Genomic DNA, 12,596 nt, shown 5'->3' with positions numbered 1-12,596 from the left:
CTGGATTTGGGGACATTCCCACCATATATGGAGGTATGTGCCTATGGAGGTGCATCCTCTCGAGCATCTCGGTGAGGTTCCTGGGTGTATTAGTGCTAGTTTCCATGGTGTTAGATACCATCTGTAAGTGAGTTTCAGAGTGAGTTCTTTCCTTTTTGCTGATATCAATTTAAAGGGAGGTTTAGACCACATTTTAGCCCATTGGGTGGGGTTAATCTCATAGCCTATAGTGTCCTCCCATATTTTTTTTTTATGTCAAGGGGAATATGGGAATTTGGAGCAGCATTTTGTATATTTTGGATACCATCCTGTTGCTGTGTCCCTCTGATTTTAGGAGGAGGTTTTCGAAGATTGTCAAGGGCCTGGTTGCTGCAGATTTTACTACTGCGTTGTTTAGGAGGGCATGTACTTGGTAATGGGATAGCCAGGACATCTGGGTAGCCCCTAGTTTGTCTTATATTTCTTGTGTTGATAAGGGTTTGCTGTTTTTGTAGAAGTCTGCTAGGCGGTATAAGCCTTTGGCCTGCCATGTTTTTATCCAGAGAGTTTGTGCTGCACGGTGGAATAGTGGGTAGTGTGCAAGGGGAATTAGTAGAGATGGGGTTGGGGACAGTTTACCTGCTTATTCTTTCCATTCTTTAATCATGATCAGCAAAGATTCTTTTCAGTGGCAGGCTGACTTTCTTACAGCAGAACATGAATTCTAGGGACAGTTTGTATATCTTCAACACAGCCCCTCTCATTTCTTATGTCCTGTGTAGAGCACAGTGGTGTGACATGCTGTAGCCAAGAGCTGATGCCCTCCACTTGTGTTGGATATGCGATGGCTAGTGGAAGAGTCCAGTGCATCTAGAGGCGTGGCAAAGGTTGTAGCTAGTTTGCCATTGATTGCTGTAGGAGCCCCTTCACATGTCCACCTAGAACATATTCCCTTTAGATGTGAGGACTTGCATATGGGGAAACAATTGCACACTGCTCTACTGTGTGTCCTAAATAGTCGCTATTACCAAGGAACCTATACTCACACAAGACTGCTCAAAAAGAGGTTTCTTAGTTATCAGAAGAGGGCTTACATTGACTAAATGCACAGTAACTAATACAGAGCAACACACAAACAGAAATCATGGATGCCCTGAACTGAGAAACTCAAGCTCCTAACATGAGGGCTATAACTAAATGTTTCCATGTTGCATTAATATAATATCTTGAGAACATATGCTCCTCACCCTTTTCTTGCCCATCATCTCAAATCCCTTCTACAGCTTGAATCTTAACAAAGGCTGCTCTGAAACATGCAGATCTACAGCCTTTATGTGTGTATCCCATGACTGTTGAGTTTACACTGATTTATTATTTCCCTCTCTATTTGATCTGCTGTTGAAATTTGGGTGCTCTCCATTGGGAACTGAAGTGGGGGACCCCTGGAGGAAAAGAACTTATATTATCCGAGGAAAACTATTGAATTATCTTAGTAAGACTTTCACAACACTTCATAGACCTTTTGATTCTCTTTCCACCTAGCTGCACTCATTTCTGCACAGAATCTCATTCAACAACAGTGCTGGGGATGAAATCACATTAAATGAACATGGAGAATTAGCAGGTGGATTTGATATTACAAACCTGGTCACTTTCCCAAATACTTCCTATGTTAGAGTCAAAGTCGGAAAGCTGGATCCTCAGGCCCCTCCTGGAAAAGAGCTCACCCTTAATGGGGATGGAATCCAGTGGCACAGAGCCTTCACTCAGGTAAGGAAATCACTGCACAAAGGGGTGGCATTATTGGTCAATTTGGAACATACTGCAGAGTGCGTGCAGAGTAGACCACACAGATGGAATCACTGAAGAGATGCAAAAATATCTTTGCATGGTTTAAAAGCAAATCTGCAAACCAATATGCAGTTTTTATATCCAAATGATAGAATGTCCATGTTGTGATGCATCTATTAACAAAAGCTATTAACAAAAACTCTGATCATTGCAAATATGCCTCAAAGCTCCACAGTCAACAACAACAACAACAAAAATCCACTTGGCACTTTTAATCCTTTTATGACTTGCCGTCTGAGTGTGAAAAGCTTGTGGCTCGTATCTGCCTTTACGATATGGTGGCTGCTGCTGGGGTGATGACTGTGATTGTTGAGCTGAACCAGATTTGGGAGTACCTTGTGTGGATTTTTTGGATCTGCAATCCTTTGCAAAATGTCCTTGTTTATTGCAGGCAAAATGCTTGGCAACTTTTAATGCAGTTGCGTCACCGCAAGTCCACATACGGCTATCCTCATTATTTCTGGAACCAGCCATTCTTATCACACAAGCCTCTCTTCAGTCTAACTCTCCCATTAATCTTGCCATTACCCCTTCCACTGTTAATTGTGCTGGTGGAATGGTAGATATCTGGCCAACTAGACCATCAAAGTCTTCATTAAGGGAAAAAAGAATGATAAATACATACTGAATATCAGGTATCACCATGTCCCTTCGAATCAATTCATCACGTTTTTCCTCCAAACACCTTAAGTGTGCCGCCAAGCCACCGCCAGGCTGCAGCTTTGTCTGGTAAAGCTGCTTGAAAAACATTAATAAGACACAGACTCCTTCCAAAATGTTCTGCTGCAAGACCTCCCCACATTTGCTTGGCAGTTTTCTTATTCCTTATGTAAACCACTTGTTGGTATCTGACAGCCAAATTAATTACTGCCCTGGCTTTCGCATCTCCTATCGCCCAAGGATCATTCATGGGATCAGCAGGGTCCTCAGTCACATACTGCCACATATCACAAGAGGTCAAAAGTGCCTCCACACAAAATGACCATGAACTATAATTCTCATCTGTCAGCTGTGGAAACGTAAGAGCTTTCTTGGCTTCTGTAACATGGTCAGTCAGCCTGGAAATCTTCCAGTACCACACCAACAGGAGGAGTAGACTTCAAACCTTTATCAGAGTCCAAAAATGGGCAGTCATATACTCAGTGCTGGGCCCATAACCAGATTTGGGGCATTGCAACTATTCAACAGACATGTTTTGCCACTTGAGGTGAAAAGGGAAGTGCTGCCACTACTAATAACACTGCTACTAATAATTCTTTTGTAAAAAATAAAATGAACCACTGCTCCAAAAAGAGCAACATGCAAAGAAGACATATCAAACCAAGAAGGACCAATGACTATCAGAGAGTGTCATACAAAATGCTTGTTTGTTAAAGGCAGCTCTCTACATAGTGGAATTAGATAGAATGCCAATCTAACCATATCATTATGCATAAACACTGGAATCTTTCAGGTTCACACTGATGCCGCTTAAGAACTGGAACAATAGAAGCTGGGGTGTATGGAGTTGTTTGTCAGGTTGGCCCCTGCCACAGACCTAGGAGGAGCCCCCCAAATCATGCCTTTCTCAGAGTGGCTTGAAGCCCGGCTGCCCATCCATGTACTCCATAGGTTGCTGGGCAAGGCATGCAGGCTCCTCTCAGTACCTCGGTGGAGGAATCCAGGTGCTTGTCATAGTCGTGTGTTGCCAGCCATGGCTGAGCTCCAGGAGGGAGAAGCCAGCCAACCAGCCAAATCTCAGAGGGGGTACGTGCCTGGAGGCAGAGTCCATATACACGCTTCAGTCCAGTCGTAAGGTCAGGAGTATCTCAGTTCATATAGTCAGACAATCCGGGGGTCAAGAAAACCCAGGGTCAAAGGTCACGAGAAACAAGAAGCAGCAAGATCTGATCAGGGATGACAAATGTTGTTTACAGCGACTGACTGATCAGCAGCAGGTAGAGTCACTTTGCCTTCTGCTCCTTCAGGCTGCTGCTCGGTAGGTGAAGCCGACTCCTGGCCCATTAAACCACTGGCATTGGCCATCAGAGCAGCGGTGCAGTTCCACATCCCTAGTTAGTTGTTGGCACTGTTGTAAGTGTGAGTAGAGTGCAAAGCTTAGCTTGGAGGGAAGAAAAGAGAGGCCGGTGGATGGAGTTGTAATAGATATAAGGTGGGCAAGTGGTATGCCAAGCGAGGGAGGCAGGCAGGCAGGCAGGCAGGCAGACAAAGGAAGGCAGGGGGAGGAGCAGAACAGACCCAACCCTAATGGCCCAGGAGGAACTCAAAAGGTATGAAAAGCAAAGTTTTGGAAGTTCCTGTTCCATGGTCTCTTCTGACTTTGGAAGCACTGATATCTCCTTGCCAATGGTGCAAGGGATGGTGGGGATGCCAAAATAGCTCCTTGCCAAGGGCACAAGGGAGCCTAGGTACACCTCCACATTGAGGGCATCAATATCCGCACAAGCAGATCTCAGTTTTCTAGAACTAAAGATGGCAACATGATTGCTCCTACTTTGAGAATATATATTGCGAAGAAAAAGAGCACTAGGTAAAGTTGAACCACAGTTGACTTCTGAAGGAGAACTCTTCAGTACTTCTGCCCGTAAAGGAATTATTATTTTACAACTTCAATATGTATTAGATCTGCCTTAATTCGGTTATATATCCAACAGTGCCAGTTATGGCCTAAATAAATAAATTCTGTATAAAGTAAAGTACCATTGGAATATTGACTTTCAAGTTCACACTAATAAACATTTTTGGAATGTTTTAATGCCAACACCCATTTCCTTTCAGGATTGTTAACCCAATATTTGGTAAATTCCATTCCCATTTCCTTTATATGAAGGATGAAGAGATTCTTTTGCATATATTGAGAGTGTGGATCCTACATTTAACATTTCTGGCCCTTCTATTTACTGATAGATCACCTGATGTTAGATGAATCCCTGAAACATTTTCTGAATATTCACCTCTTTGTGTCTCTTTGGATAGGTGCCACCCCTTTCATTATGTAATGCCAACTGCCGTCCTGGTTATGAGAAGAAAAAGAAGGAGGGCAAGAAGTTTTGTTGTTATGATTGTGATCCATGTCCTCATGGGATGTTCTCAAATGAGAAGGGTGAGAGATGCCATATTAGCATGTACAAGTTATTTCTAGGGTGTATAACGTGAGAATGTGACTATATCCGTAATGTAAAGATTTTCCAACATTATTGCGTGTAACGCTTTATAATGTTTAATGCAGTCTCCTACTGCCAGTGGATCACTTCTGTGCTGCCACATTTTAATAACATATTTTAACGTTATAAACTGTAAGTGTAGGTCCTCCCAGTCTGTTTTGATGCAACAAGATATAAAATTTGTACTGTCCTGGAAGACACTAAGGTTTGGAGAAGGGAGGCTGGAAGAGAAGTGGTGGTCTTTTCTGTAAGAACAAGGCACTTTGTGGACTCAAATCTTCTTCTTCCTCTTCTTCACATTTTATGGGTTGTACACATTTTAATAATGCATTTTATTGTTATTAACCACTACTGTAGCTCCACCCCAAGGCTGTTTTGATGAGACAAGACATAAAGTTGGTACATGCTAAGGGGGATTAAAAAAAAAAACAAAACACTCTTCAGCATATTCTGGATTGTTTCCAATTGTCATGCAACCTTTTTCAGAATTGGAAACCTGTGCCAGATGTCCGCCAGACCAATATCCAAATCAAGAGCAGAATGAGTGCATTCCCAAGAAACCAAACGTCCTAGGCTTTGGTGAAACTTTGGCCATGCTTTCAACTTTCTCTGCACTTTTATTCTCTCTGATCACAGCTATGGTACTTGGCATTTTCATTAAGCACCGGGACACTGCCATCGTCAAAGCCAATAACAGAAGCCTTACTTACATTCTCCTCATCTCCCTCCTCTTCTGTTTCCTTTGCTCTTTGATATTCATTGGAAATCCTAACAAAGCAACCTGCCCACTCCGACAAACGGCTTTTGGCATTGTCTTCTCTGTGGCCCTCTCTAGCATCTTGGCCAAGACTATTTCAGTGGTTTTGGCATTCATGGCTACCAAGCCAGATTCCACAATCAGGAAGTGGGTAGGCAAAAAACTGGCTTACTCCATTGTCCTTTCCTGCTCTGTGATTCAAGTAGGAATCTGTGCCTTCTGGATGGCAACCTCTGCCCCATTCCCAGATGTGGACATGCACTCAAGCAGTGAAGAAATTATATTCTTATGTAATGAGGGGTCAGTTCTCATGTTCTATTGCGTTTTAGGCTACATGGGCTTCCTGGCCATTATCAGCTTCACTGTGGCCTTCTTAGCCCGGAAGTTGCCGGACAGCTTCAATGAAGCCAAGTTCATCACCTTCAGCATGCTGGTCTTCTGCAGTGTTTGGTTCTCCTTCATTCCCACATACTTGAGCACCAGAGGAAAATACATGGTGGCTGTGGAGATCTTCTCCATCTTGGCTTCCAGTGCTGGGCTGCTGGGTTGCATCTTTTCCCCTAAATGCTACATTATTGTGGTGAGGCCTGAGCTGAATAGCAGAGAGCAGCTGATACGGAGAAAGATGTAAATAACAAAATAGTTTGTCATTTCTGTATTTAGGGTATATATACTTTGGGCAGCTTGTGTCACCACACCTCAAGGAAGCCAATCAAGAAATGACTCTATGTTCATTACCAACCCAACCATCCGCCTACATGTACTGATTATTTGAAGAAATGAATGGAAAGTGACAATTTCATGGTGACATTGGTTCTCTTAAATCATGGATCATGTTTTGTGTGATTCATTTTTAAGCCCTTACATTTATGTATGTATTCATTTGTGTTGTTCATAATATGATGAAGCAGAACATTTAAAAGTGCTCCAAACCGGAAATCACAAGGGCACTCCACTAGCAATTCTACGCACAAAAAGACACCAATTTCAGAACTCCCAGGATAAACTTGGATTTCTACACTTCTGGAATCTCATACCTCAGTTGACACGGGGCTTTGAAGGGAGACAGAAAGTGATTCACCTTGCCATACGTAGAAACTGCTCTAGACTCAGAAGTCTCTAATACTTGAAATACCCCTGGCAGATCAATATCAGCCTAGAAATGGAGCCTTTTTCTACTCCCCACTCTTATTTGCACCAGGGATAGTCAATCTGTGGCCCTCCAGATGTTGCTAAATGGCAGCTCCCACAAGCTCACAACAAACCATTATTATAAAGAATGATGGAAGCTGGAGTCCTGAAACATCTGGATGGCACAACAGTGCCTCTTACTACCTTACACTGATGGGCCACCCTGACAGTTTTCTGAAGTATCGTTTCCTACCAGAGTATGAGAGAAATGTCTTGAACCTGTGCCATGGCATCCTGGGGTGCCTTAAATGATGGACAGGGGTGCAGTGGACAACACTGGCCTCTGTCCCTCTTTCCTTCGCTCCCTCCTCTGATGCCCTCTTGTGACTCGGCCTCCCTTAGGCTTGTACAGCCTTGGCTTTAAGCTCCCAAGGTGAATGGTGCCTCGGGCGCTGGCCAGGGGGTGCTTCCAAGGTCCCTGTGGAACAGTGTTAGGGGAAAGGAGATAGGGGGCAGCTCCGACCAGGAACGGCGGCAGCAGCTGCCCGGAGGTCTCCCAAGGAGACATGAGAAAAGAGGAGGCTGAGGGAACATGCTATGAGGGAGGGTGTTTGAAAAAGTGTGGGAGGCTGCCAGCTCTGCATGGCAAGGGGTGACATAACTGGGCTCCTGAGCCCCACAGGGGTGCTGCAGAAAGAATGTAGTTGGTCAAGGGTGCCGTGGACTCAAAAAGGTTGAAAACCTCTGTCTGTCAGGCTTTCATGAAAAGCCCTTCCATCTGTGTCTCAACGCTGTAATCAGAAATAGGCATGGCTTGACAGTAATCAACTTTATTGCTCAGTAACCAAGGAGACATCACATGGCACTTCCATCAGCTAAGCAGGTCAGTTGCAGAAGTTAAATTCCTTTCCTTCTCATCCCCTATTAATACCTCCATTCTTAATTGTTCCAGCCTTTTCTCAACCCTTTCATCTTGTGCAGAGAATGGGGAAGGGGAATGGGAAGGAAACGAATCAATTCTGTATGGCAGAACAGAAGACACAACCCCTACTCCTTCTGTATCACCTCCGTGGCTACCTCAAGCCTCTCCCTTTCATCTTCACTCTCTGCTGATGATTCTTCTGTGTCCCACCAGTTTGAACCTGGTTCAAAGTCTCCTTCCCCCTCAGGTGCCTCCTGGGTCACTGGCTGCCACTACTCTTTCTCATCCAGCCAGGCCCTGACACTGTCTTAGGTGTTCCCAAGCATGTCACTCTGCTTCAAACGGTATATACATGTTCTTTCAAAAGTAGCTGGACTGTATTATCCAGGGTCTCTATATCCTGATATGGTTTGGACCATTTCCATCATTGTTTCCAAGATCTAGCAAATGGAATCAATGTTACTTATGTCAGAGAGTGTCAGGGCCAATAGCAGTAAGAAATTAGACAAATGGGGAAAGGATGCAGTTGGCGCACCTCTAAATACATTTTGATAGAGGAGTTTTTAGGGAGAAGATGGATGCCTGCCTACAGGTGGGGTGTTTTTATTTTTCTTGGTTTGGTTGTAGTTCTGGATGTCCTACATTAGCAAGCAATTGCTCAGGATGACCTTGGAAATCCCTTCCTAACCTTTGATTCTGCAATGTGACAAATATGTTTACTTCGGCAGTTCTACTGATGATGCACCAACGAGTCAAAAAACATTGCACAAAAAGTTATCTGACCTGTAATTATTAAAATACTATAATCAATTCACCTGGCAAAGCAACAGAAGGCATAATGAAAAATTACTTCTAAAATGATTAAAAGTACCGTGGTGTTGCATAGACAGCTAAGGTAAGGGAGGAGAAGAGAGGCCAGCTTTTGCTTTTCATTGTATTGGTTAGATTTCAAATGATAGCATTCAATGAATTCTTTGTGACAGTGCTGAAGTTAATGAGAAAGTTGATACCTGCCTCTTTAAGTACAGAATTGGCAGAATCAGCTGTCACAAAATACATCCTGTTCAAGTCAGATAGTAACAATATTGTAGATAGGTAAAGGAGAGTCCATGTGCAGAAATATATTTGTGATGAGGATGTTGTTGTTGCTGCTGCTGCTACTGTTTCCCAATATGTTGCCCCAAGTGCAGACTGTTGTTTGCAGCAGAAATAATCCTGTGCATATTCTACCTGAATGGTATGAGCAAGGTGACCTTACCATTGGCGCGATAGTGTCCCATTTCCATTGCATATTCCCCAGCATTTCCTTCCATAGACACCCATCTCAGTTCTTTATTGACAACCCAAGGTAAGTAAATGGCTCTTAAATAATTTCATTTATTCTTTCTACATTTATATCTGACTATAAAGCACTTGGTTCACTTTGAAAGCCAAAGTAAGATTAAACCCAATAGTAAGATTTTATAAGACTATTCTACTCTTAGTTTAGAGCAGTACTCTGAAAGAGGGGCTACGCCATAACCTGCTCCAAGATACATGGGATCTCTCCATCCTCCAATGAATCATCAATCACTCGCTAGACCTCCCCAGTCGCAGGGGCAGCATTAGGGTTCTGTGAGAAGTGGCCATACATCAGGCCCAGAGCCATGGGAGTGCTGTCTCAAAACCTGGTAAGCAAGGCGCTGGGCTTTGAGAAAGAGGCATGGGCTCTGATAAGGTGTTAGAGTCTTCCTCCCTCCTTCCCAAAGCCTAATTAGCACTTTTCCAGCTTTGGGAAATGGTGGGCAGCTCTAGGACTCCACCCGAACCTTGCTTTTCCTTCCATAAGCCAGGCAAGGGATCAATTTGGCAGCTTCATTTCTTCAAGTGCGTTCACTACATCCTCCGGCCACAATAATTTAGAGTGATCTAGCAAAGATGGAACAGAGGGTGCACTGAATACCATTTCACTGGCTTTAATCATGGTAAAGGTAAAGGGACCCCTGACAGTTAAGTCCAGTCACGAACGACTCTGGGTTTGCTCATCTCGCTTTACATGCCAAGGGAGCCAGCATTTGTCCACTTCCTCAGACATTTTTTCCAAGTCATGTGGCCCCCAGACACCTAGTTGTGGACACAATTGTAGTGAAGAAGTAAGCTGTCTTCACCACTGCCCCTTCCCTTCCATGTACCAGGTGCAGAAATGAAACCTCAGCCATGTTTGAGCTGATTCAGTTTCAGATCACTACCACTTGCTTTCTAGCCACTGATTCTCCTGCCCACAGTAATGTAGCATGGCAGACTTGCATTGGGGACATCTGGGTTCAAATCTCCATTTACTTGGCCAACTACAACCTAGGAGCTTTCCCGAGTATGCAAGGGGAGAGAGGAGAACTGTAAAACCCAGCTTGTGATGCTTCAGTGAAGGGTGGTATAAAATTGAAGTCATGTCTAAAGCACATTGAAAGCAATCAGGGATAAGCCATAAATACACTTAGTAATAATAGGATGAGAGCCATTTTACAATCTTCACTGCCAGATCGTCACTTGGCATTTTTAGTATTCAAAATGGCAGCTGCCAATTCCTTTCTTTTCATTTAATACCAATTTATCTTCCTAGGGACAACAACTGACAAAGAGGTGTAGAAATGATTTCAATAATTGTGCATGTTTCTAGTAATAAAAAGCAACGGTTAAAAAACCTGAAGTTTACTAAGTGAATATCTCTTCTCAATCTTTGTGTTCAGACAAATAAAAAATCTGACTTGGATGGAGGAGACATCCAAAAATTAACTCTAAAAGGACAAAGCAATTTCAATATTTACAATAATATTTAACAGAGGCAGTTAAATCTCTCACATCTCGATGTTGTGCACTGCTTTATTCCCCATAATATAGTAACACACTTTATTTGTAGGGTGATAAGAAAGTTCTACCAACACATCCTCGCCTTGGTGTTTGCTGTTGATGAGATCAATGGGAATCCCAAGATCTTGCCCAATGTCACGCTTGGATTCCACATCTATGATTCCTATTCTGATTCAAGGATGACCTATCAAAACACACTGGATCTGCTCTTTAAATCACATCACTTTGTCCCCAACTACATATGTGGAATTCAGAAAAAAGTAGTAGGAGTCATTGGGGGACTTAGCTCTGACACCTCCTCATCCATGGCAGATGTCTTAGGTCTTTACAAGATTCCACAGGTACAAAAAATAGATATTTCATACCGTAGTTCACTCTACACTCCTTCCATTAGGAAACTGATGATTCAAAAGTATCAAGTCGAAAAAGGAAATTTGTTGCAATATATTGATATATTTGTGGGGGTTAGTAAGTGCATAAACCAACTTTTATGAGAGAGTCATGTTTCGAAACATGTGTGTTTAATATATTTAGTAAAGGATTGGGCTCACATTATTTCAATCCTGCAAGCATTGTCCTAGATGTCTGAAAAGCACCAATCCGAGTTCATGCTGTTGATAATCGCTTGCACAGGCATAAATAACTCATGACAAGAATGGCTCTCTCCCAGCCAGTGTGGTGTAGTGGTTAAGAGCGGTAGATTCGTAATCTGGAGAACCGGGTTCGCGTCTCGGCTCCTCCACATGCAGCTGATGGGTGACCTTGGGCTAGTCACACTTCTTTGAAGTCTCTCAGCCCCACTCACCTCACAGAGTGTTTGTTGTGGGGGAGGAAGGGAAAGGAGAATGTTGGCCGCTTTGAGACTCCTTCGGGTAGTGATAAAGCAGGATATCAAACCCAAACTCTTCTTCTTCTTCCCTAGGAATCATGAAATTCCCACCTTGTGGAAGTATGATGTTATTCAGCACTGTCCACTTTCAGAGGCTAATGAAAAGCACTTTTCTTGTTATTTTCTGGCATTTGGAGATAGAGAAATAGTGGTACCAATTTTGTGTTGTTCTACTACATTACTGAACTTCATTTTAGTTGCCTTAATTTCTGCTGGTATTTTACTTACATTTTATAGGATATGGTTTATTGTTGATCACAGAACAATAAAACGTATTATATTCAGGAAACCTATAGGAGAACTCCCATGAGAGTTCTTAGTATAAAAACCAGCCAAGTCTTTTCAAGTGCTTTAAAGGTTATAGACCAAAAGAACATGAACAATGTTTTGTCTTCCTCCTTTTCCACAATCAAGTTTTGTTGATTTATCCAGGTAGTATGTTGAAACGAGAAGGAATAAATGCTCTCCTGACTTTGGCACAATCCATGTGATGACTGCACAATAATTGGAATTAATATCTACATAAATAAATGATCAAAATGGTTTGTTTTGTGTTTTTTTGTATGTAAATGGGAGGGTGGATTTGAAAGATGGAATGCATAGAATTTATATAAGATAAATGAGTGTGTTGTGAATTCTCATTTCCACATGGAAAAGTTTGGCTTTTTTCTTTCTCAGATTTCATATGGTTCATTTGAACCAGCCATAAATGATCACATCAAATTCGCTTCCTTTTATCGCATGGTCCCCAATGAAGATCTTCAGTACAAGGGAATTATCCAGTTACTTCTGCATTTTGGATGGAAATGGGTTGGGCTCATCACTCCAGCTAATGAAGCTGGAGAACAATTCTTAAAGATCATTGAACCAATGCTTTTCAAGAATGGAATCTGTTCAGCATTCACAGAAAGAACAGAATACTATCTGCAATTCACTGGTCACATATTTGATATGGTGGATCAATCAAAGCTTTTCTCACAAGCTTTCATGAAAAGCAATGCAAATGCAGTTGTTATATATGGAGAAAGTACATCGATTATATGGCTTACAGCTGTG

At 42.6% G+C, this 12,596-nt stretch overlaps 1 protein-coding gene and 1 long non-coding RNA gene across 2 annotated transcripts; both read left to right on the top strand.

Moving 5' to 3' along the window:
• The first annotated feature begins 1,493 nt into the window (after positions 1-1,493).
• On the top strand, positions 1,494-12,311 carry LOC309327091. Its single transcript, XR_014150405.1, has 3 exons — positions 1,494-1,749; positions 4,807-4,933; positions 12,219-12,311. It is a non-coding gene; the product is annotated as an uncharacterized lncRNA (long non-coding RNA).
• LOC309328397 (vomeronasal type-2 receptor 26-like) lies at positions 5,465-6,382 on the top strand (the record flags this gene model as incomplete). The annotated part of the gene is made up of 1 exon (XM_081838396.1): positions 5,465-6,382. One exon carries the CDS (start codon positions 5,465-5,467, stop codon positions 6,380-6,382), a length of 918 nt encoding a protein of 305 aa, XP_081694522.1.
• Positions 12,312-12,596: the final 285 nt, after the last annotated feature.

Source organism: Podarcis erhardii, assembly GCF_964252035.2.
Source record: "Podarcis erhardii genome assembly, chromosome: 13".
Taxonomy (NCBI): Eukaryota; Metazoa; Chordata; class Lepidosauria; order Squamata; family Lacertidae; genus Podarcis; species Podarcis erhardii.
This window is presented reverse-complemented; position numbering and strand designations above follow the sequence as displayed.